General features: G+C 44.1%; 2 protein-coding genes across 6 annotated transcripts in view; one reads left to right on the forward strand and one right to left on the reverse strand.

The window, feature by feature from the left end:
* relch (RAB11 binding and LisH domain, coiled-coil and HEAT repeat containing) overlaps positions 1-25,020 on the reverse strand; it is an 85,898-nt gene extending 60,878 nt beyond the window's left edge. For all 5 annotated transcript variants that reach the window (XM_083651506.1, XM_083651505.1, XM_083651508.1 and 2 more), the window contains exon 1: positions 24,552-25,020. In XM_083651506.1, coding sequence (XP_083507632.1) covers positions 24,552-24,978 — 427 coding nt within the window. In that variant the 5' untranslated portion in view covers positions 24,979-25,020. The remainder of the gene's footprint in view (positions 1-24,551) is intronic.
* A 1,197-nt stretch (positions 25,021-26,217) lies between these two features.
* pign (phosphatidylinositol glycan anchor biosynthesis, class N) overlaps positions 26,218-26,435 on the forward strand; it is a gene marked incomplete at its 5' end in the record, with an annotated part of 19,162 nt that continues 18,944 nt past the window's right edge. Inside the window, one exon of the mRNA XM_083656548.1 lies at positions 26,218-26,435. This exon is cut by the window's right edge and continues 15 nt beyond it. Coding sequence (XP_083512674.1) covers positions 26,218-26,435 — 218 coding nt within the window.

Below are 26,435 nucleotides of genomic sequence, written 5' to 3' on the forward strand. Positions count from 1 at the left end.
GAAAGAGATGCAGGATCGGCAAGCGAATGTGTTTGAATGAACGTTTGACGCTAGGCCAATCAGAGGCAGAGAGGGGCGGGTTATGCCTTCGCCATCATCCGGGAAAAAATATCGCCTCCCTGCGCAGATGCTGCGAGCTTGTCCACTCAACTGTTGTTGAGCAATTGTGCGCCGCCGCGGACCCGCTAGCGGCCACTGATGGTGAGATGTATCCTCCTGGGAGGAGAATATTAGTGGGCATCATTATGACCCCAGGAAGGAAAGCTGCTGCTATGCAAAAGCTAGTAAGAATAAAAGAAACATTTGACCTTAGAGCTTTCAGAAAGGGAAGAATGCAGCTACGGGGACTACCATGGAGATGCCAAAGGAATGTATGTGTGTGTATGTGTGTGTGTGTGTGTGTGTGTGTGTGTGTGTGTGTTGCTTGAACATTTCCAAAAATATAATTTGCCAGGTAGCCGACACATTTCTAGTACCTCTGATGAAAACGTTTGAAGCCTTCTGCCACTTAGAAATTGTAGTAAGCAATATTACCATTCAAGTGTTTTTCAATGTAATTGTGTCGTAGAGCTAGCGTGTGTATCACGTTAGATCTAGTGTGTGTGATACGTGTGTGATCACATGTGATACACTGTATCATGTTAGATGGATGGATGGATAGATAGATAGATAGCAGCCTCACAAACCACACACTGCCAGTCTTGTGACTGTACACTCAAAGTGTTTGTTCATTGGCTGTGTGTGTGTGTGTGTGTGTGTGTGTGTGTGTGTGTGTGCGTGTGCGTGCGTGTGTGCGTGTGTGTCTGTGTGTGATTGTGCTGTCCTCTTGACCTAACCCATTTTCCCATGGAGAACACTCCTTCCTGATCACATGTAAGGATGTTTGCTACAAGTGGCCACAATCCATTTCGTACACCAGGGAATGATTGTGTGTGTGTGTGTGTGTGTGTGTGTGTGTGTGTGTGTGTGTGTGTGTGTGTGTGTGTGTGTGTGTGTGTGCGTGCGTGCGTGCGTGCGTGCGTGCGTGCGAAAGAAAATCAGTACTTTCAGATGTTCAGCATGTGAGAGCATGCATGTGGTGTGTGCATACGGGATAAAAAACAACACCAAAAAACAAACATAAAAACAACTATTTCTTCCATGCTGACCTTTCAGTTTTGTTTTAGCTTGTATTGTCTAGACTGCTGTGACACTTCAGACTGTCATGGAACTAATGTACGGTAGTGCTGCTGTGCTGGGCAGCAGTGTGCAGCACGTCCACCAACACAGCAACACACAGGGAGGGAGAGCCAGAGGAGTGGTGGGGATAAATGAGACTCCAACAAGTACAGTATAGACGGTTTTCACTGAATGGTCAGTCCTGCCAACAGCTCTACGGTGCTGTATTAGCAAACACTGCAACAGGAAGTGAGCTGGTTCAATTTAGAATGTTTTGTGTTGTCAACATAAAACGGTCTATAAACTCAAGCGGTTGTGGCCAACATCACGTGATCGAATGGGCAGGATATTGGATCAAACAGCCGTCTTACTCTAAATGTCTCGTCCAGGCTTTGAGCCATTTAGCATCAGGCTCTTTAGATGGGATGAAACACATTATAAAGGATGTGCACCAGCTGCCAGGCGCCCTATGAGTATGACCTGGAGGCTCCAGCATGATTTCCTAGTCAAATTTAACATAAACATAATCTGTGTGTAAATAATACAGATTTGACAGAGATTTACAATCCCAAGTGTGAATTTAATGTAAGAAGACAATAGTAAAAAATTGGCACGGAACACTAAAATAAAAGGTACAGGCTGTGGGAAAGATTTTAGTTATAGTACTGTTCCTCAAATAAGGTACGCAGCTACTGTACGGCATGCCAGACTAACACAAGCGATGAACGATGAGTTTTACAATTGGTTCCATTGCTAAGATACCCCCCCACACACACACGTGTCACGTACAAGTACGCATGCACAGAAGCAGCTGCGCGCACAGACACACACACAGAGCATCATGATGAAGGGCAGACAGTTATGAGCAGGCAGCCAGTAGGAGCCGGTCCAGAACAATATGGTGCCTGGCCAGCGCTCCAACAACGCCATCAACGCCTTCTCAAAAAAACACCAAGTATCTGCCCCACTCTGTGCGAGTAGAGAGAGAGAGAGAGAGAGAGAGAGAGAGAGCGAGAGAGAGAGAGAGCGAGAGAGAGAGAGAAGGGAGGAAGGGAGATAGAGAAAGAGAGAGAGGAAAGGGGAGAATGTCAGAGAGCTTGGTCTCATTTATAACGAATAAGCGTGTGAGCAGTGCACTTTGTTGTTCAGAAATGGTAGGTGTGTTTCCACGGGCTAACATGATCGCCTCCAGATCTTGATCTAGCAAACCACAGAGTCGTGATAACCTTACTGTGCTGGCCCAACAACAGTAAGTGGTGGGTGTGGTGTGTGTGGGTCTAGATTGCTAAACTTAGTGAAGTTGCCTCCGACAGGAAAGCACAGAATGCTAGTAGGTACTACCTACCTAGGTACAAGCACTTGCATTTGTAGCTATTGTTTGACCTATACAAGCACCAGATGGGAGGTGACCGCTCCCGGATGAAATCACACTTTTGGTACTCCATAATTCTGTCCTATGTTGCAAACCACACAAATACTTCAAGCAAGTTGAAATGTTCATTATAGCATCAACAAGCTCATCATATTATCATATTATGAGCATAACGAGACACTGGGGGGTGGAGACAGTGTCATTCATGCTTCTCAGCTGCTAAACAAATGAGCATGGTGGTGAGAGAAGGCTGCTATGTCACGATGATGATGATGATGATGATGGAGCTGTGAGCAGCAGCTGCAGATACTGTGATGCAGCAGCTTACACATCAAATCACACAAAGGCTCAGTCAGGACCATCAACTGCTGACAGGTGACAATCAATGGCTGGATGACACAGTCAAAGATATACCTCACTGCTGTTCTGCAGATACGATGATGCAGGGCTACAGTACTATCACTTTAACCACAGGCCATTTGGTGGACATGTTTAGCCAAAGTGCCTTATAATACTGTGTATGTTGTGCATGCATTTTAGCATGGGTAGCCCCCTAGGCATGGGTCGGTGTGACATTTTTAAAACCGGTTCGATATTGCTCTTCAAACTGAATCTAACTGGTATACCGCAGTAATTGACTAAGTGTGAGAGTGGATGGGTGTGAGTGTGGATAAAACTCCCCATTTTAAGTTGCTAATCTTATGTTGCTTTCCTTGATGTTATTAATGTATTACATTAACACACTAATGTATATTTACTACATATCCTGTATACTGTACATAACAGATGTATATTTGTTTTATGTTTTATATTTTGTGTAACCTAACAGCTGTATTCTATAGTCTGTATTCTGTACCCTGTTTTTGTACTTGCCTTATAACATCTAGGGACAAACATTGCAAACTAGCTTAGGCTATAAATGTCAGGATATATAACAAAGACTGTTTCATGTGAATGCTCTATGTTTATGTATCTGTCCCTATAGAAATAAACTTTTCAATCAATACCGAATTTTGCCACTAGATGTCGCACTTTGAGCAGTGCTTCCCAGTTTAGGCATTACTGTAGTGCAAAGAAGAAGAAGAAGAAGAAGAAACTGAGTTGTTTTGTTTATTATTAACACGTTCACTGCCAATGACGAGTTGACTCGTCAAACACAATCCAACCGTTCACTGCCAATGACGAGTTGACTCGTCAAAAAAAAAAAAAAAAAATATTTTTGACGGTGCTACGTGGATCAATGTCCCCCACGTCTCCTATAAAAATATTGGAAGTATTGAATGTGTATAATCTATTTTACCGACCAACTAAGTGGCGACAGTGCTCTCCCGACAGAGAGAAAGCCAACCAAAAACAGCCGCGGGAGCAAGCCATTCTCAAGGAAATGGCGTGGCGATTTTACAGTCATCAGTCACCAGACTCGCCCGAGAGCGGCCGCGCCAGCAGCAGCACACTGAGAGCGGAGAGCGGTGCTGGCGTGGGGGATTGCAAATTTGCATAATAGATTATGGGTGAAACACACTTTGAAACACCCGCAGAAAGGCCAGAATCGCACGCATTCCGAAAACCCAGAAACGAACGAGCCTCATTCTCATACTGTAGGCGAAAACGCTTTCACGCTGCTGCACACCGGCGCACAACGGTGTGGGGTTCCAAAAATAGACTGGGTGGGCAGCATAAAGCCTAGAATCGCACAAAGCTTCATCAAAGCTCTCAACCGAAAATCCAAGAAACGATTGAGTCCCATCCACAGTCCACACTCGCCACACTCGCCGACGAGGGGCCGCCAGAGAGGGAGGCTGCTCACTGCTCAGACAGGCAGGAGAAACTGGCTTGTGACAAACGCCACCAGACACGCCCACGGAGGGAGGAGTTTAAAGGAGAGGGTGTTCAGAACTATATTGCTCAGATGTCTGATCTCTCACTGATGCCAAAAATAAATGGTTAAAGTGACTGTTCTGCCTGTTTGATTGAATTTCACAAAACTGCGATTATCTCAGCTTTCACTCTCAGACAGCTGAAACCATGCTGTACTCAACGGCTAATATCTACATAACTACTAACTCTACAAACTAACTCTTTTAGACAGAGAAAGCACACATTCTATTAGTACTTTTGTGAACTTTGTGTTCACAAACTCCAAGCAGAAAATAATCCTCGGCTCTTGTAAAATGAGCCAGAATCCTCAAAAAAACCCTCTGGCAGAACCTACCTACAGTAAAAAAAAAAAAGGCTGGCAGTGAATGTGTTAAATGACCGTCTGCGAGATATTCACCTATGTAGCCACGCCCATTTGACCCGGTTGTGTGGTCGTGTCACGACTTCCGGCCGTAACATACCAAATAAAAGCAAACGGCAATGTCTAAGAATGCAACGCCATGTAACTGGCTCGTTAATTCTCGCATTCCAGGGAATTACGTTAACGTCTGCGGGTCTTATTGACGTTAGTGGCTCGCGCTGCACTCGGAGGAGAGAAAACTATCTGAAGCTTTCTTTGTTGGAGTCCAGGGTATGTTTTACAAGAAAGTGCTCGTCATTGTCGACGATAACGTTATCTGACCTGGCTAACAGTGGATACTCCGCTTGCTTGCTGTGTACCGAGCTCAAAGTAGTAGGCTACGTTCTTTGTTTTACCCCCTGCACTGTCTACAAAAACAACTCTCTTCTTCTGACGCTATTTTGTATTTTGCACCGTGACCGCCGGAAGTGTTAAAACAACCCGGAAGAATTTGGCCCACTGAACATAAGGTGAATAGTGTAATGAATGAATGGTCATACTTGACCACATGTCCGACCGTCAGCGCAAAGTTATGGCCCTCTGAGATCAAAATTTGAACCGCGTTTTTCTCAGTTTGTTGTATGTTGCCAACTTTAGAGAAATACTTTTAACCTGGTGGCTTAGGCTACAGGCATAGCAACTTTGGAGAATTACCTGGGGATCGTATGGATTTGGCATGGATTTTAAAGACTCCTTTTCTACTGTTTTGGACACCCATCTTGGCCAGGTGAGTGGTGACTAGTGAGTGACCCGTTTATATTCTCCACTCCAAAACAACTCAACTCAGTGCGCTGTGCACATCCCCCTCCTCCTCTCGTTATAACGTTGTATTTTGGAGCATACACACATTTCACGAACACACAACGTTATGAGCGCACGGTGAAATGTTGAGTTTAGTTCTAACACGTTATCATTGACAAACCCACTTTTAATACATAACGTACTGTGGAACATGCAGGTGGCTACTTGTAGCTCATGAGCTCAGCTGACAGCAGGAGTCAGACAGACATGCATTTCACGAACACACAAAGTTATGATTGCACGGTGAAACGTTGAGTTTAGTTCTAACGTTATCATTGACAAACAACGGCGCTGGAAGCACGGTGCGGTGGGCTCTGCAGCACCCCCTGGTGGCAAGAGATGTAAAAAAAAAAAAAAAAAAAAAAAAAAGTTTTTTACAGTGCACCTGAACGCAACATGCAAAATACCCGCTGAATAAGTGTCCAAATGTTCATGTAATTCTGGCCAATACTCCACTTCTGTTATAACATTTCAGTCTGGAAGATATAATCTTTATGACTAAAAGGCTAAATGAATAGCTTAGAAAATGAATAGCCCCGGTATGGTACTATTAATCCGGCCCTGGATATATGGGAGGAATAGCAGGTAGGCTATCACTGTCCCTGAGTCCTGAGGGTAAATTGAGTAATGCTGCAGAGAAGAGGAGAAGACACTGAATAATGACATCACAACAGTATAATCCTAATGTTAATTTAAAATGTAATATTCCTCTAAATATGGCTAAAAGTCCAAAAAGGGTGGGAGAGAGAATGAAGATTCCAACACAGCAGTGGGAGCAAGTGGTGAGATGGAGGTGGGTGAGAAAAGGTGACTGAATGACACAACAGTCTAATCTTAATGTTAATATTCCTCTAATCTGGCGACAAAGTGGCCAAAATTTCACCCTGCGGGCGCCTGGCAGCCATCCCCCCCAATGTTGAATCGGTGGCTACGGCCTTGCAGCACCCCCTACCTAAAAGTACTTCCAGCGCCACTGTTGACAAACCCACTTTTATTACATGACGTTAGATGTGGAACACGTTATCATTGACAAACCCACTTTTATTACATGACGTTAGATGTGGAACATCCAGGTGGCTACTTGTAGCTCAGCTACAGGAGTCAGACACACATGCGTTTCACGAACACAAACAACTTTATGATCGCACAGTGAAACGTGTTTAGAACACCTTATCACAACAAAACAGCATGTGGGACAAATGAACACCTTCTCGCTGTGTAACGTACGTCAGCAGCCTCTCTCTGTCTGTCTGAGTTAAGCCCAAATTCCACTGAGTCCGGGTTCGGTCCGTCTGCGCTGCGGTACGGCTTCGGAGCCGATATGTTTCCACTCTAATCAATGTGTCAACTTCCACCAACTCCGCTGCGTGGCGTGTCTACTCCGTCCCAGCTCCGACGATCCGGAGCTCTCCGAAGCAGATACGCAAGGCTTCTATTTTTCACGGATGATGGAGCAAGTTGGGCGGAGCCAGGCCTGGAGTCAACAGGTCAGAGGTGCTTACAGCATTCAACATCAAGCCAGAGGACAAACATGGATGAGGAAAAGTTCATCATTGAAGTGGAAAACCACAAAATAATATATGACACGACACATCCTTTTTACAAGGACAACACCAAGCAAGTCCACCCCTCCTCTGCTTCTCCAGTTGGGAACAATGATCTTCTGCCTGTTGGTTGTTGTATTTATCCCACATACAAATTGTCTCACACGATTTCACCGCGAGAACTTGTCGGTCTCGTCACTCCAGCTGTTTGGCGGAGCGGAGCCGTGACGTGCTCTGCACGCAGACGGTTAGTGTTGGCAGAGCATGGAGCAAAGCCGGAGCACAGCCGCAACGCAATGCAAATGCACTCAGTGGAATCCCGGCGTTACCCGTGTCTGTCTGTGTGTTAGGTAGAAATGGGACCGTAGGATTAGAGAAATACATTGTCGGTTTGGCTGGTTAATGCTAAATCAAACTGGTTTAACCTCATACACCGGACCGGCAAAACCGGAAATCAATCAACCCATGCCTAATAGCCCCGTGACAATCCAAACCATGACACTAATTATTGGAGCATGCCATCAAGGCAACAGTACTACTACACAAGCATAAACCAGACAAGCCAGCCAACCGACACACCCACCTGATGGATCATCCCTTCGTGCTTTTGGACTGGACTCTTAACTGTGTTGAGAGTCATTTATTTATTTATTTTATTTGTATCATGCTCCGCCATGTTGCATTGCACACTCATAGAATTCACCTTCTCCTCATATTACATCCTGCAAACCAACCAACCCCCAAAAAAGCAAGTAAACTCAATGATGGGTGGCCTGGGCTATTTCCTGTATTTTATCAAGCTGCTGGTTGCTTTCTTTTGTAGGACTATTGTGTCGAATAATCCTTAGGTATTAAACACCCTTGAGGAAAAGTTATCAAAACATTTTGCTACTCTCATTAGTAGGGAAATATAATCACTTGGGGCCTTGGCTGTCTAAACAGCTAGTTGCTCTGTTGACAGCAGAGGACAGGCAGACCTTCAAGCCCCCCCCACCCCCCCAACACTCATCACCATCCTGCTGTGCCCCAACAGGGGAAAAGATCATTGCAGTGATCACATGGGACCAAGGCTGTCTGAATAACATCTAGAAGCTGGAAGGAGAAGAGACATGCCCTCCAGCTGCCTGTCTCCCTCCCTCTCCCACTTCATTTTCTATTTAAAGGTGTAGTTAGGACGAGACGCGATTTCACTTTTTTCAAGATTTTTGATTTTTTTGGGGGACTTTTACGGACATGAATAGTGAATGGGAGATTACTGATTGAAACGCTTTCACAACAAGAGAGCGAACAGGTTTTGTTGTACTTTTCTAAGAGGGTGGTATAAAACATTTATTGTGTAACCCCGCTCCTAACCATTTGGGAGTTTCCATGATCATGCAAGCAGACCTTATTTGTATGGAGGCTACTATCATATACTGTACATCTGCGCCAACCGGAACCATGTAGTACTGGTTAAGCTCTCAGCATTGTCTGTCTCTACACAATACACACAAACTACGAGTTGACTAAACATTAGGGGTGGGGGAAAAAATCGATTCACCTAAGTATCGCGATTTTTAATGTCACGATTTTTTGGATCGATCTTTTATTCCAGAATCGATAATCGCAAAATTAAAAAAAAAAAAAAAAAAAAAAAAAAATTTTTTTTTTTTTTTTTTTGGGTGCTTGCAGTCAGGCCACTCACTGAACAGCAGGCCAGGCGCCGCCTACTGGTTTACTAGTGGTTTTATTACTTTATTAGTTAGTCTGAAGTAATAATTACACTTCAGGGTTAAAGTGGGTGCATCTCATTGTAAAATTGGACTTCAAACGGCCCAAATCTGGCTTCAAACGGCCCAAATTTCACGCGCGTTGGCCCATATCGGCCTGGCCTGCTTGGTATCTAATGCCCGGCCTGAATTATGATCCCAGTCCGCCCCTGTTTTTAACTATATCGCCCAGCCCTACTCATGATATATAATATACAGTCTCTAGTGTATGATTCAACTTTTCCCATGTTCTAATCTAGTGTAAAAAAGCAAACAAACTGAAAAAATAAAAGAAAAAAATAAACAAAAATCGCAATAAATCGTAATATCGAATCGCAATAATCGTAGAATCGCAATACTTAAGAATCGCAATATAAATCGAATCGGCACCCAAGAATCGTGATAGTATCGAATCGGGAGATAAGTGAATCGCCACAGCCCTACTAAACATGTTATAAAATTCCAACAAAACTGTGAGTTGTTTATGTTTTCTGTTGATCCAAGTTATTCAATTCAACAGGGGAAAGGGGAGGGAGTTTCATACTGAAAGACAATAAACAGTAAACACAGTGGATCTGTCACACTGAGTGACTGCCATCTGCTACAGTAGTATGCTAGCGATTGCCTCAGAGCTGTTGCCAAGCCCCACCCTTAACACAACGGTGCCTCCGGAGGCTGGAAACATGCTACAACGTCAGCCTCGACTGGGGGCGTTGCCAACAGCAGCTACTCGAACGACGAGGGGGTCGCAGAGGAGTCCCCAGCAAAATGAGCAAATTGTGTGATTTCACTTGGATTTCAATGACTAGAAGACAAGAAACGTCTCGGGGGCTTACTGACTGACTGACTGACTGACTGACTGACTGACTGACTGACTGACTGACTAACTAGTCTTCACTGTTGAAATACGCATACTGTACGCGTACAGTGTTGAGCAGCAACAGCAGGCAGCAGTCCGGGTCTGGGAACCCAGAGTCTCTCAGTCTGACCACTATGCCTCTGGGACAGTCTCTTCAGTCTGACCACTATGCTTCTGGGACAGATGGCCCATATTTTGTGGTTTTTTGGGGGGGGGTTTTCCTGATTTATATATCTAATTTTTATCCCCCATTAGTGCTAATTTAATTTATTTATACTGGTTGCTACTCCACCCTCTGCCGATCTGGGGAGAGCCGAAACTGGCTCCATGCTTCCTCCGAGACATGGGCAGTTAGCCAGCCGCTTCTTTTCACCTGACAGGGGGGGCTTCACCGGTAGGACATAGCACGTGGGAGGTTCACGCTATTCCAACCAGTTCCCCTCCCTCCGAACAGGCACCCCTAACGACTAGGGATGGGCATCGAATTTCGAATTTTCGAATAATCGTTGTTATTATCAAGGTCGACTTTTATTATTGAAATTCGAAATTCGGAAAAAAAAAAAAAAAAAAAAAAAAAAAATTTTTTAGTGAAATGTTGCATTGTCTCCCCTGATTCTAAGTATAGTCAAATCGCTTGGTTTGAGCAAGTAAAACATTTTTTATAAGCATTTTAAGCAAGGTTTATGGAAAAATGAATGGCGGATGAAATCCCATGGAGAGGGAGAGGGGGTGACTTTGGCACCCCTTTGGCACTCAGACCTGAGCCTACTAAATATTTAATGAACCACTCATGATTGTTAAAACTGTTTTTTATTTTCGAAAATGTCAATGTCATGTAACATGTTCTTTACTTCAGTGGTGCAATGCTTGTTTGAGCTAAAAATCCACAGCAGAAGCTTTTTATATTAATTAATAAAGCCTTAGACTTAGAATCAGGGGAGACAATGCAACATTTCACTCACAAAAAAAAAAAAAAAAAAAAAAAAACATTTTTAACACATTGACTGCCAGCCGTTTTTTTTTTTGCTGTAGGTAGCTTCTGCCAGGCCGTTTTTTGAGGATTCTGGCTCATTTTAAAAGAGCCGAGGATTCTTTTCTGCTTGGAGTTTGTGAACACAAAGTTCAGAAAAGTACTAATAGAATGTGTGCTTTCTCTGTCTAAAAGAGTTAGTTTGTAGAGTTAGTAGTTATGTAGATATTAGCCGTTGAGTACAGCATGGTTTCAGCTGTCTGAGAGTGAAAGCTGAGATAATCGCAGTTTTGTGAAATTCAATCAAACAGGCAGAACAGTCACTTTAACCATTTATTTTTGGCATCAGTGAGAGATCAGACATCCAAACAATATAGTTCCGAACGCCCTCTCCTTCAACTCCTCCCTCCATGGGCGTGTCTAGTGGCTTTCAGCCTGCGTTTGTCACAAGCGAGTGCTCTGCTGCTGCTGCTGCTGCTGCGAGTTCGAGCAGCCTCCCTCCCTGGCAGCGAGTTCGAGCAGCCTCCCTCCCTGGCAGCGAGTGTGGATAGGTCTCACTCGTCTCTTGGGTTTGAGAGCCCCGATGAAGCCCCGTGCGACTCTAGGCTTATGCAAATTTGCAATCCCCCGTGTGCTGCTGCTGGCGCGGCCCGAGAACGGCGAGTCTGGTGACTGATGACTGTAAAATCGGCAAGCCATTTCCTTGAGAATGGAGGAAGCAGCCGCGGGAGGCGGCTGCTTTTGGTTGACTTTCTCTCTGTCGGGAGGGCACCGTCGCCACCTAGCTGGTCGGTAAAATAGATTATACACATTCAATACTTCCAATATCTCCATAGGAGACGCGGGGGGCATTGATCCACGTAGCACCGTCAAAAAAAAAAAATCGATTTTTTTTTTGACGTATTAATACGTCAATGGCAGTGAACCGCTGGATATTTTTTTTACGTATTCATACGTCAGTGGCAGTCAACGTGTTAATTTTTTTTACATTTTTATTTTTATTTTCGAATTTCGAATTAAATTCGAATTTGGCCAGCGAATTTCGAATAGTGTTTTTAATAGAAATGCCCATCCCTACTAATGACCAGAGGAGGCACCACATTAGCAACCAGGATATTGCATGTTTTGGTGAGGGGTTCCTATATGAAGGAAACCCCCAGGGGGCATGGGGAGAACATGCAAACTCCACACAGAAAGGCCCTTTTGACGACCCCACCCGGGCTGTGGGCACTCGAGGACATGCGGACGGGCACGCATTCCTTCAGCGCTCACAGTGTCCCAGGTGAGAATCGAACCCAGGACCTTCTAGCTGTGAGGCGACCGCTCTACCACTGAGCCACCATGCCTCCACTGTAGAGTGGTTGTCCCGCCCCTTCCGTCATTGTTTACAGTCCGACGATGTCTCACATGTAGCTATTTATTATTATTATTATTATCTGGACCTACAATCGATCAGATCCAACTCCATTCTCGCGTCAGTTGGACTGTAAACTCTAACCATGGCACACGAAAGAGGAAGTCTTGAGGCAGACATCCACTATACACTACAGCGGAAACCCCCGAAATATTGTCCATCTGTCAAAGTCAAAGTCGGACGGACAAACCCATATTTTATTGTCACAAACAGACACCCACATGCTGACGGTGAAATATAGTCTCTCCACAGCATCCCAGGCGGGAATCGAACCCACAACCTTCTAGCTGTGAGGCGATCAGCGCTACCACTGCGCCACCGTGCCCCCTACACCCTGTCCCAGAGTCATATTAGTTGTCAGACTGATAGACTCTGGGTGCTCAGATTGGGCTTGCCTAGTCTGCTGCTCAACATGCACACATGCGTGCTTCAACAATGGAGAGTCAGTCAGAGACAGAGTCAGTCAGTCAGTCAGTCAGAGTCAGTCAGTCAGTCAGAGTCAGTCAGTATCCAGTAAGCCCCGGAGACGTTTCTTAGCCGGCCTGTTCCGGGTCCAGCAAAATGAAAGGCTGAACGACGAGTCATATCCAGTGTTTCTGTCTGTTGCTCCCACAGCTGGACAGCTGCCCACATGAAAATTCCTTGTTGCTTTGCCTCACCAAAAAAGTTACATTACAATTGCTGGACTGTGGACAATTATCCATATATCATGTTATACCCAAATATACCCAAATGACAGCCATTCAAACTCTGAAACAGCTACCGGGATCCTGGAATGTGTGAGAAGCAAACCTGGGTCTCAGTCAGAATTAAACACATCCCGAGTCCAACACACCAAGCAGATAATCCAGCAAATAAGACAGCCCTCTGACTGGGATTCAAAGCATTATTAACCCAACACACGCATGCACGCGCACACACACACACACACACACACACACACACACACACACACACACACACACACAACAAATAATATAAATATAGCCGCAAGCGGCGATGCGGGGTCCAAGCTTATGTCAGATAGTGCACATTTATTCAGACTTGGTATATGCACAAGTAAACAAAGTTTGGTTGAGATCCGGTGACCTGACGGTTTCCAAGCAGTACTAGTAGTAGTAGTAGTAGCAGTAGTAGTAATAGTGTTGGTAGTAGTGGGAGTGGTAGCAGTAGTAGCAGCAGAAGTACTAAGAATAGTAAATGGTAAATGGTAAATGGACTGCATTTATATAGCGCTTTTATCCAAAGCGCTTTACAATGTGCCTACATTCACCCATTCATACACCGAAGGCGGCCAGCTGCCACGCAGGGTGCTGGCACAGCCATCGGGAGCAATTTGGGGTTCAGTGTCTTGCCCAAGGACACTTCGACGTGCGGACTGGAGGAGCCGGGGAACGAACCACCAACCTTCTAATTAGTGGACAACCCACTCTACCTCCTGAGCCACAACCGCCACTAGTAGCCAATAGTAGTAGTAGTAGTAGCAGCAGCAGCAGTAGTAGTGGTGGTTGGCTGTTATAGCGCCACCATCTGGTAGATTGGTGTAATTTTTTCCTCTGAGTAGTGGGTGATGTCTTGAAACTTGAAGTAGTACTTGGATAGAAAGCAGTTTTTGTGTACAATATCCCTTTAAGTATCTGGACAGAAAGTGGTATTTGGGTAGAACATACTGTCAATACGACAAGTACTTCTCTGGCTCTGCAGATACATATAATATGGTCTACAAAGTTAAATACAACAGTCTGGATAGCTCACTTGGTAAAGCACATGACTTATGCTAACTAAAGACCATTGCCGCTCAAAGTTCAAACACCACGTGGGATGAAAAACTTTCAACTTCAGACAGGTAAGTCAGTAATAGTAATTAAAACCCCACATGCTGCCTCCTTATTTTGCGGTGTTTCATGAACTTTTTCAATATCTTGGAAATGTTAGCTGGAGATTGCGTGGCTGTGTTCAAGAACGTGTTTTGCAACAGGAGAGGTTAGTTCTTGTCTCATGATGGAGCTTTTGTGTTCTGAAATTAGTGCTGCACGATTAATCGAATCGCAATCGCAATCGCGATGTCAGCACGTGCGATTACATAACCGCAAAAGTGTGCGATTATTATTTTTTTTCACGTCTTTTTGAGTGTGTGTGTGTGTGTGTGAGAGCCTCCTCTAAACTAACGTTACACGCGACGCAGCAAACACACGTTTCTCTGCCATCACACTGGGCATCAATACTAGCGGGAGACTTCTCCCATGGACTCCCGCAAATAAGTAATGTTATGTGCAGCAAGGTTACATATTATCTACCGAGAGGGCGAGAGAGAACATCCATGATCGCTAACAGCAAGCTATGCTAATAACTAGCTAGCCGTTCGTTCAGAAACGCATGTAAACAGCCAGAGAACGTCAGTAAAATAAGGAGAGAGCTGCAGGTGCTTATGCAGAACTAGTGCGCGATTAAGTACACAGTGGGGATGACCCGCTGTGATGAAGAATATAACGAGATTAACAAGGTTGATAGCAAAACACTGTCGCAGCTGCCAGCACTGGCAGCATCACCTCCAGGCTCCTAGCTAGCCTGACGTCACATGACGCCTTCATGGTCCATCGTTAAAAGTCTGCAGATGCAGGTAACCTCACCTCTCTCTCAAGAAGCGTCACGTGAGTGTGGCGTTTAAGGCCATCTGTCGCTACAAAATAAATAAACGGGGTGTATCATTCATTAGTATTGCTGGACAGACATGTAACTAACTTTGCAACTTTGCTGAGCCATCTTCTATGTGCTGTAACACAGTGCAGTTTCTATTTGACTGGTGTTTCTTTTTTACATGTTTGGGACAGGCAAATGTCTCAAAATGTTTTATTTTTTTGTAAAGATAATTTAATTTCAAATTGTTTTAGTTTTTTAGTTTTAATATATTTTAAATTGTAACATATTTCATGTATTTTAGTCTGTGATATGTGAAACCGTGGTATTTTTGTCCAAGGTTATCATACCGTCAAAAACTCATGCCGGCACATCCCTAGATACCTCTTGTTTATTATATCGCAATCACAATCGCAATCGCAATATTGTCCACCCTAATCGCTAATCGCACCTTTTCCCCAAATCGTGCAGCACTATCTGAAATCAGAATTTTCAGTTGTCATTGTGTCTTTCCCACACACACATCAAACCATAGGGCGTAGTGGCGTCCACTACAGAAGGTTGATGGGGTTTATCCCTGAAATTGCTTTTGGTGACTATAGCCAGCACCCTGCATGGCAGCTTGTCATGCAGTCCATTTACCATTAAGGACATTTTTGTATTACACACATAATGCACCACTTTACATTAAAAGTATGCCCTGAATGGAGGTGTTTGAACTAATTGGTGTGGGTTGTGCTGTTACAATGAGCACATGAGTGACAAGGATAATTCAGATTGAATTCTCTTTTTGGACCTTTCACATGTGAAGACACAATAATGTATTGGAATGTTTTTCCTCTCTCATCTGAAAGAAGGCTCCCAGCAAACACAATTACATCATGATGATGTTCTGATATCATCTTTCAGTGACGTCCAGGACTAGGCCAAATCACAGCCGATTTGAGGATCATTTAGACATCTACACAGGAATGTCAAGATGACGTCGAAATATGACATTACCATGAATAGGCATATTCAGTTATTCTGCTATGTACACAGTGTGTATTCAGCAGCGTTATACATAATTATATCCAGATTAACCTTTATTCTACATTTTCAAAAAATAAAACAGTTACCTGGCCGTGGTTTGAACCCAGGACCTCCAGCTTTGGGGTCTGCTACTTTACCCCTACACCATCCTTCCACAGCAATGACGAGGCACGGATGTAACCTTATTATGGCATAAACTTGTTTTTATTCAAACGTGGGTGTCAAGTCTTTGTGGATCGGGCATTACTGTGTGACATCTAAACCAACTGTGTATTATGTTACAGCAGATGCAGAACCCCAAAACACATTAACCCCACCCAAAATGCTACATTCCAACTTCCAGTAGTAGTAGTAGTAGTAGTAGTAGTAATAGTAGCAGAAGTAGTAATAGTAGTAGTAGTAGTGTTGGTAGTAGTGGGAGTGGTAGCAGTAGTAGCAGCAGTAGTTGTAATTGACCGGTTAATGAGTTGTGGGCAATTTAGTGTTGGCGTGTGTTTCATTAAAAGTTTCGAGATTTATCATTTCAAAACGGTTTCACGTATCCAAAACCCTTTAATAACCTTAGGTCGGGGTAGTCCATAGATGACCCAGAAAAAGTTTTGTGTGATTTGGCCAAACGGTCTAGGAGGAGCTCGCAAAAGTAGGTTTTTGATCAAATTCAAAATGGCGGAAAATCTACCACACAGAAATGGGCGTGGCCTAGTGGGTTAGATACATGATGCTCCAGGGAAACCAGTAGATGTGGAATTTTGATTCTACAGCTCGCAGTTCAGAAGTTATGGACCGACAAACATGAAATTGGCTGTTATAGCGCCACCGTCTGGTGGATTGGTGTAATTTTTTTACTCTGAGTAGTGGGTGATGTCGTGAACCTGTGTGGAAAGTTTGGGTGATGGGGGGTGTATGGTTTCTGAGATCCACACACTTTTAGGGTAGGAAAAGAACAAAAGCAAATACACAAAAGTTTAGACATTTATCATTTCAAAACGGTTTCACGTATCCAAAATCCTTTAATAACTTTAGGTCGGGGTAGTCCATAGATGTCCCAGAAAAATGCCCGTGTGATTTGGCCAAACGGTCTAGGAGGAGTTCGCAAAAGTAGGTTTTTGATAAAATTCAAAATGGCGGAAAATCTAGGCACACGCAAATGGGCGGGGCCTATATGGATAGATGCGTATTGATCCAAGGAATCCCTGAGAAGTGAAATTTTGAGTATAGGACACACGGTTCAGAAGATATGGACCATAACGCGAAATGGTCTGTTATAGCGCCACCATCTGGCCGATATGGGTAATTTTTTGTTTCTGAGTAGTGAGGCACATTTACAATCTATGTGCCCAGTCTGGCTATGCTGAGCCTTACAGTTTCTGCTGTACATACAGTTTTACCGGAGAAGAAGAAGAAAAGAAAAAAAAAAATCGGAACAGATACAATAGGGATCCACGCACTTCGTGCTTGGACCCCTAATAATTCAACAAGAAGCGTTGGTCTGATTAAATATCATCAGCATGTCCTCTGCCAAAAGCAAAAAAAAATGATGTACAGTAAAATTAAAGGAGCTGGTAACAAGATGCAGAGAGAATTGTATAACTGACATCCTTCCTATCCCAGATGCATGCACCCTGACAAGCCAGACCCAATCAAGGCCAAGGGGCCTGTTATATTGTATCAGACTGTCATTCCCACTTCAATCTACAGTTTATGAAAGGGAGGCATTGTAGAAAATTATGTGCAGAGAAATTTCCTAATGGGTGCACTGCAATCACGTTCATTCCCCATACAATCCTCCCAACTGTACATAAACATATGCAAGGCTCCCAGAACTCCACAGTCCATCATGCTAAGTCATAATGTCCTCATAGCCAGTGTTAGAGAAAATATAAGTTCCATGGAACTTATATTTTCTCTAACAGCCAGTTATTTGTCCAGCCTGCTGTCTTTGTAGGCAGCAATCTGCTCAGAGTCAGAGTCAGTTTATTTACCATTTGCAGTCGAAACTACATTGGAATTGGGGTGCAAGAGCTTAAAACATAGACACAAATATGACAAGTCATGACAACATAAAATAGCATATAAATAGACAGACAGTAAAAAGGTTTAAAAAGTAAATAAGATAAAATAAGAGAATAAAACAATAAAAGGAGACAGGTACATCTGTGGATAAAGGCCCGAGTCATCCAGCTCACTTATTAAAGTGCAGGAACAAACAAAGTGCACAATCAGACATAAAGTGCACAGTAGTAAAGTGCCTAAGCAAGGATTAATTGCATGAGAAGACCAGTATAAGACATCTTATACAAAAGAAAATAACAGAAAAAACAGAGGTCTAGGTGTGTCTAGGTGGTTTAGACAACAGAGATCTACCGTTTAGATTTGTGATCGTTCAAACAACGCACAGCACTCGGGTAAAAGCTTCTCGCAAAGCGAGTGGTGGAGCATTTAATGGAGCGGTAGCGTCTACCCAAAGGGAGTAACTCAAAAAGACTGGCGGCCGGGTGACCTGCAGGGTCCCTGATAATGCTGGAGGCCCGGGACAGAAGTCTGGAGCTATAGAGCTCTTCTAGAGCCGGCAGGTTGGCACCAGTTATCTTGCGGGCAAGGCGCACTACCCTATTTAAGGATTTTCGCTCCCTAACAGTAAGGTTACCAAACCATAGAGTGAAGGAACTAGGGCCTAAAAAAAAATAAAGTTCGGTTCCGGTTGCCGACCGACCCTGTCAATTTACGTGCGACCCAATTTATTTTATGAGCATGTTGATTTGACGGTGGCGCTATGGCTGGCTCACACTACAGGATTTTAGTGTGAGCTGTTTGCAGATCCAATCTTAAACCTCCCGATCTGCTCACAGCCTCATCGGGGCCGTCCCGATCATATCAAACATGTTTGATATTTAGGACTGAAAATCTGCGCGAATACATCATTCTGCTGCTGCGCGAGACTCCCGTCATTATCGTTAATTGACGCGGCTCATTTGATGCGCTGCACTGCACGCATCAGATAGGCTACCAAATACCAACAGCACAGAACCATGAGGATTTGGGGGAAAATGTCACTAATTTATATCACAATGAATGACCAATGAATAAAAAGTTGTTATATCGTAGTTTTGAGCCCCTGCCAGTCAGAGGCTGTAATCTCCTACCTGTCTATCGAGCAGTGTGGGGGGGAAAAGGCATTGCTGGAAGCAATCCAGTCTATCCAAACTTTTGCCGATCTCATGACATGCAGCAGGGGAATATATTTTGATAGCCCATGTGTTTGTGTTCTCACTTGTACAGACAATAGACTCGCGTTGTTTACACGCATGCTAACTACCGTGAGATTCATTTGTTTGGCGAGACGGGCATGAAAATGAGGAAAAGAGAGAGGTGAGGTGGGGGCGGAGCGCTTTGGTCACTGCTGGAACCCCAAAAACGAGTATGGCCGGGCGTCAAGGTGATTATCCTGCCGATAATCTTAATAATATCCTGTAGTGCATGGTGCGCCACATTTACAAATCTTGTAGTGTGTGCATGTTTGAGATTCTAGGGGAGATAAACGATAATGACGGGAGGCTTGCACAGCAGCAGGATGATGTAGGCTATTCACGCAGATTTTCAGTCCTAAATATCAAACATGTTTGATATGAAAGCATTCATATTGACTTAAATATTTTGTTCATATAAAAACGTGTGTAGAGCACAGTGGTAGAGTACATGTAAACTATGTTATGAAAAAAAGTATCCATTGCTGCTGTAATTTTAAGGAAAATAAAAATATATATATATTTCCTATCTATCCCTTGCTGCCACTGGGAAAAAAAAATAAAAAAAATAAAAAAATAAAATAAAATAAATTCCCTACCGACCCATCACCGAACTGACAACCAACAGGAACCAAACTTATTTTTTTTTTAGGCCTAGTGAGAATGCTCTCAATAATACAGCGATAAAAGTTAACAAGGATCTGGCTGTTGTGGGTGCTGCTTTTAGAGCCAGTGGGAGCTGTAGGGTTCATTTGGTCTTAGGTGTACTGGTCTACTGGAGAGGGCTAGTAGGATGGATGATTAGATTTTCCACACATACCACCGTAAAATAGGGCCGGCAGAGATGGTTTTACTTTTACCGTTTTTACGACTCATATTCCATTCAGTCCAAACTCAACTGCTTTGCAGCACTTCAGTTAAGGTTTACAGTAATACTACTCCTGCAGTGCACTAGCAGGCCTCATTTGCGGCTTGGGCTGCCTGTCACCATGGTTACCATTTGCATGGTGTGTATGTATGTGTGTGTGTGTGTGTGTGTGTGTGTGTGTGTGTGTGTGTGTGTGTGTGTGTGTGCATGTGTGTGCGCGCGCGCAGAGTCAGACCCTTAGATCTCAGGTGCCGTAGCTTATTCCATAAAGGCAGTGTTGAGGGAAAAGTAAAAAGAAGTCAACTGAATCTCATTCCCTACAAGCCCCTGTGTTGCCAGGTTTACGATAATTATCGGATTTGTAGGATAATTTCTCCCTCTGTACAATCATTTTGTGACACTTCATTGTAATCGTCAATATACTAATATGGATCATATGTCTGTTTATACATGTCTTCTCACAACGTCTTTGCAGCCAATCATGCATTCATGTCCCTAGCTAGGACAAAGTCATTTTAGTTCCTACCAGTGGTTGATAAGAGTACTGGAATTTCCTACTCAAGTAGAAGTATTATTTTGCTGTTCATTTACCTCAGTGGAAGTACTTACTGGTGTAAAATGTAGCCTAATTTAAAAGTAAAAAGCACCTAATTTAAAATAGAAAGTTGAACGTTGTGTCGTGATTTTAAAAATGAGATTTAAATCATCATCATCATGGTCATCATCAGTGGGTGGGCGATGTTATACCCCGTTCAAATCAAGACTCGGACCACCGGGAAAAATAGGTTTCGACCTGTAAAAAGTGAATTGAACGGTCGTCCATGCCGGAATTACAGCTCGGAAATTTGGGTATCATCCAGAGCTCCGCTTTGTCCGCGTTGACGTCACAGCCACATCAAAATGGCGACTTGTATCGTTAATGGTAATCACAGAATTATTATAAAGACGTTTGTTAAAGGTCCCATTCCGTGCAAAAGCTGTTTTTACTTGTAAATGCATATATACTGCTGTCATCCCTCCCTGTAATGAGTGGTCACAACCTCAGAACTGCCAGAGTTGGATTTGTCTCTATCCAGCTTCCCCCTGCAGTCTCCTTCAAGCCACGCCCCTTACACTCTGTTCCCCCAGACGGGTTAATGTGATGTCACACGGGTCCTTAAGCATACTGCGCGCGGTCTCTCTCACACAAGCTACCTGCACCATTTTGTCTATAGCCACAAAATTAACACTTCTAGCTGGAGCGACGCCAACTGTACGTGATCCAGCAACTGCGGAGGTGCATTCGGTAAGTCTAGGCATTTTGAGATGTCCTCTTTAGCGTAGCAACCGTTAAGTTAGCGATAGCTCGTTGCTAACATTAGTTGTGGACACAACCTAGCGTGCTGGTCCACGGACGCTAATCTGATTGGCCGCTGGGAGCCTGGGGCGGGCTCTCCCTCAGCGGCCAATGGGAACTGTTGGTTCTGAATATATTATAGAAACAGACCATTCTTGGGAAGCGACGAGATGAGGAAGTGACAACTCCATCAGAACGAACGGGGTTGCTATATTTTCGACAAATTAATCCAGAATCATGTTTTATGGACCAGAGACACACGTTTTTAAGAGGTTACAGCTGCACGAATTGGGACCTTTAACATTTTAACACAAAATTTGTTGTCTTAATTATGTAATGTTAACCTGGTCATGCTAATCCAGTTTCAATAGTCTGAATTTAACTAATATGAAATAAAAAGGAATCACAGGCAGGCTATATGATTTTTAGTTAAACTGGTCATAACTTTTAATTAAACTGGGGCCATGCTAATCCAGTTTCAATCATCTGAATTGAACTAAAATTAAATATGAAATTAAAAGGCAGACTTCTCTTGAATTACAGGCAGAGCATATGCTTCAGCTTGTTAAACAAGTAGAACTGGTCAGGCTAATCCAGTTTCAATAATCTGAATTTAACTCAAATGAAATATGAAAAAAAAAAAAAAAAAAAATTGCCAAAAGGGCAACGAATCGATAATCAAATTCGTTGCCAACGAATTTAATAATCAATTTTAATCGATTTAATCGATTAGTTGTTGCAGCCCTAGTGTGTGTGCGCGGGGCCCATGTGTGTCTCTTTACATTACATTACATTTCGTCATTCATCCCTCGGCTTTCCACTCGACAAGCTTTGTTCGTTACGTTACGTTACGTTGTATCCGGGTCTGAGTACTGCTGGCGTCTGTTGCTGCCGCTTCTGCCCGTGTCCTTACTTTTCGTTATTGTTAGCTGTTCGTGTGTTTATTTTGTTTTGTTCTGGTCCACCCGTCCTCGTCCGTGTCTCTCTGTCCTACCCTCCCTGCTGTTTGATCATTCCCGTTTTCCCCTCGGCTGATCAACACGTCTTCACCACCCTCTGGATTACCCGTCAAACTGATCGATCATTTCCTCATTCCTCCGCTGATCAACACATCTCTGGATTACCTTCTCCCGTTGGATTTATCATTCCCTCTCACTGCTGGACTCCATCTGCTTCGCCCCTCCATGACCGACCCGTTGCGTGCCATTTCCTATCGCTGCCCAGCCGTGCTGCGCTGCGTGACCCGTGGCCTGGGAGGCAGTCTCCACTACCTCGCCATTTCGCGGGCTCCCGCCACCTCCGCTAGCCATCTCTGCAGGTGAGTGATTGCCACCCCGCTTTCCCTCACTGCTGCTGGAGCTGGTCTGTCACCATGGCACGGCTGGGTTGCCCCGCCGCACGGGCTCGTTGTTGTGTGACGTCAGACAACTGATTCCCAGCCTAGTGGGGGAAGATTGAAACGCCGAGGGGCGTTTCAATGGCGTTTCTCTACTCTGCAACAAGGAAGCGTTTCTCCGTTTTCTGTTCTTTCCTCCTCCTCCATATCAAAACAACAGCCGCGGTAGTTGTTTGATCACGTGTTGTCGGCTTGGCTTTGAGGCCAGGGACCTGATACCATGTCACAGGCTGGGGAAGTCTTTGAACTAGGGATGTTCATTTTGAAAATTTTCCAAAATCGATAATCGGTGAATATTAACGATCAATTATCGATCATCGATTTTATTAATACTTAGAAAATTTTCAATATTTTCAATATTTTATTTATTTATTTTTTTTTTACAAAATGAATGCCTATGGCAGAAAATACGAAAGACAACGTGTTCTCCTCAATGAACTCTTTATTTCAATGTGTCTCCTCTCCAACACTGCTGTCCCCGGCGCATGCCGGTGTGAATTTCCCATGTTTAAAACAGTTTTGTTGGCACAAAGGCCCGTGCCCAGCCAGAAAACTAGAGACTATATGAAGCTCCACCTCACGTTAGTCGGCTGTGCAATGGAGTGGGGCGAGGAGGAACGAATTCCACCCAAACTTAGTCCAAAAAAAAAAAAAAGTTTTTTTTTTTTTTTTTTTTTTTATAATTAAAAAATCGATCCAAATGCCACAGGATCGATTCCAATCCTTAACGATCGATTATCGATTTTCGATAATTGATGAACATCCCTACTTTGAACTACTCTAAGCATGAATAAAAACAAAAACACGTCAAACACGTATTTGGCTGGGAGGCAAACTCCTGATAAGACGTTAAAGACGTATATAGCCAGGAATGAGTTAACGTTAATATGTGTTTGTATCATCTATGTTTCGCTCTGATTAGAGCAATATGTGAAATTCAGCATTCAGTTAGCATTGTTAGCTAGTAGGTAGCTACAATGCTAACAACACTGGTTGCTATAGCAACCTATAGCCTGTGTTTGGTTTTCCCCCGAGCAGGAAGTGCAGCATGCCGTGAACGCAAATCTGTCCGGGGCGAAGGTTCCGTGTTGAAACTTACGGCAGTCCGAGTTGTCTTAATGCGGTATTAGTGGGTGGTCTGTTGATGTGACATCATCAGTGATGGCATAAATCAGTGAATTGTGATGTCGTCAGTGATGTCACTCAACCAATTGTGATGTCATTCGAGCAATTGTGATGTCATCAGTGATGTCAAAAATCCTTCCTGGCTGAGGCTATATATAAGTGGTGGAAGCACAGCCAGAAAGCCATTAGAAGAAGAAGAAGGTGGCTGCTGCTCGTGTACGATAATTTCCCTCCAAACAAATGTTGACCCTCACTCAGGTATGATAATTCAACATTTGCAACCTGGCAACACTGCCTGTAACTGTCCCTGACCTCTGACCTCCCTGTGGGGCAAGAGAAAATACTATTTCCTATGGGGATCAAAGATTGATCAATAATAGGGCTGAGATCTAATGCAATATCCACCACCATAAATCATCTTTTTCCAGCAACTACACAGTGTGTTATGCTAGTCATGTTTCTTTGATGCTCTAGTCTGGTGTGCATGTCAGCCAACACAGCTGACCCACAAAAAACCGCTTGTTGGCTGCGGGCCACATACCCGACGAGCAGGTGCAGCAAGCGGATATCTCATGATCGATTGGTTTCCAACGTTTTCAGCTAACGTTAGCAAGCTAATGTAATTAGCAATGGGCTAACCACAGTGCAGCATCCAAGACATATCTAGCTATCTTGAGCCGTTTTCACACATGCGCTTTACACCGGGAAATGACTAGTAAGTGGTCTATGCCTTTCATGTTGCTAGCAGCAGCTACTAACGTTACTTACTCAGTGGTCCTCCAGGTCCGAGTACCTGGTCTTTGGAAGCGGGTGGAGTGCCGCTCTGGCGCTCGAAGTTGCCCGGGTTGGAGAAATAGTCCCTCAGCCTGGGAAGCTCTCTGCCACCCTCCAACAGTTCTGTGTGAAACTCTAGGGCCGTGAGAATGTATTGATCCCGTATTAGCTGAGCAGCGATGACATCCACTGACACCCGGGTCTCGGCGCTGCCTGCCATAGCGGCGGGGCTGGTCCGGTTGCAGGACAGCAGCAGTGTCGGAGGCTCGGCGTCCGCAGGCGGGGAGAACGGGTTGCCAGGCGGTGGCCCCGGCGCCCCGTCGCTGGGGCTTCTCTCTGTGTCAACCGTTTCATTTGGTCGCCGTTCAGCTTCTTCCTCGGAGTCGCTGTGATTAAACGGGTTGATGTTACCCGCCGCCATGTTTGCACTATAAAGGTTTTTTAGCAGCCAAGGCTAGGCTAATCATCAGACCCCCGTCTTCCTGAATGGATAAGCTAACGTTTTAGGTAGCATGTTTTGACAAGAGGAGAGAGTGTGAAGCTGTGATTGGTCAAGTTTGAGGAATGACATCCGAAAGCCCGCCTCTTTCTTGGATTACTAGAATATGATTGGATTCCAGCGAGACATAAGGAAAAATGGGCAGGTCAGGTTTGACAGCTGATTGTAGCTAACCTGTTATGACCATAGACTGTATGTTATGACAGAGGCATTTTCAGTGGAATCCGCTATTACATTAAATAATTGTCTTATACAAATGTATAACTGTACAAAACAATACAAAGCCATTGTTTTTCTTCATTGATATGCGTTTTTAACCACAAAAAGTGCTGTCTGGGAAATTAATATCTGAACTACAATACCCACAATTCAGCAGCCAAAAAGTTCAAATGTCACAACAACAAGGAAGTGGAATCTCACAGTGGCTGTATTTCTTGCTCTAATCTGCTTAGAAAAATAGAAGATTAGCCTGTTCTCATAGCGTTTCGTATAGCACAGGCCTTTATCGGGCTCATTTGAGATTTATTTGGCTATTAATTTACCACGCTAGAAAGCAAACTCAATCAGACTCCCTAATAACAGGTGGGTGGTAACTCTGCACTTCCATTCATCCCAGAGAGAGAGAGGGAGAGAGAGATCGTAACACCTGCTTTTATGTTTGCATTGGAAAGACGCAGGTGGAAAAAAGGTAAGACTCCTTGCATAAAGACGTGACCACGAACTACTCACGTTAAGACCAGGGACCATGTTGGAAATAAGTGTTCACACTTTTACATGTTTATCCCTTGGATTTTGTTGTCTTTTATATCCATAATAAAAGCAATCAATCAAAACGTTAAGTCCTATATATAAGTATTTGTAGGGAGAAGAGGATGGTGGGAGTATAAGAGGGAGAAGAGGACAAGTGGTGCATCATCTCCAGAGCCTCCACCCTAGGAATCTAGACGTCTGTACATTGACACCATGCAATGACATATGGTCACATAAGGATTATGTCATCGTCTGCTCGTGAGCACTCTCCATGTGCATGAGTCTGTATTATGCTTGCCACTGTGAAACCCAATCTATATTTGCTCGTTCTCATTTTCTCTCTTACATCCCCTTTCTTCTCCCCCCTTCTGCAGATTCTAGCTGGTCCATTACCACAGCCGTTCGCTCACAATGCGGATGATCACCTTCTTCCTGGTCGGACTGACGGTGCACGTGGTCTTCTTCATCTCCATCTTTGACATCTACTTCACCTCTCCCCTGGTCCACGGCATGACGCCCCAGGCCATGCCGCAGGCGCTGGCCCCCCCTGCCTCCAGGCTGGTGCTACTGGTGGCCGATGGCCTCAGGGCGGACAGCCTCTACACCCTCCACCCCAACGGCTCCTCCAG

The sequence above is a fragment of the Poromitra crassiceps genome (assembly GCF_964638095.1).
Source record: "Poromitra crassiceps genome assembly, chromosome: 2".
NCBI classification, from domain to species: domain Eukaryota; kingdom Metazoa; phylum Chordata; class Actinopteri; order Beryciformes; family Melamphaidae; genus Poromitra; species Poromitra crassiceps.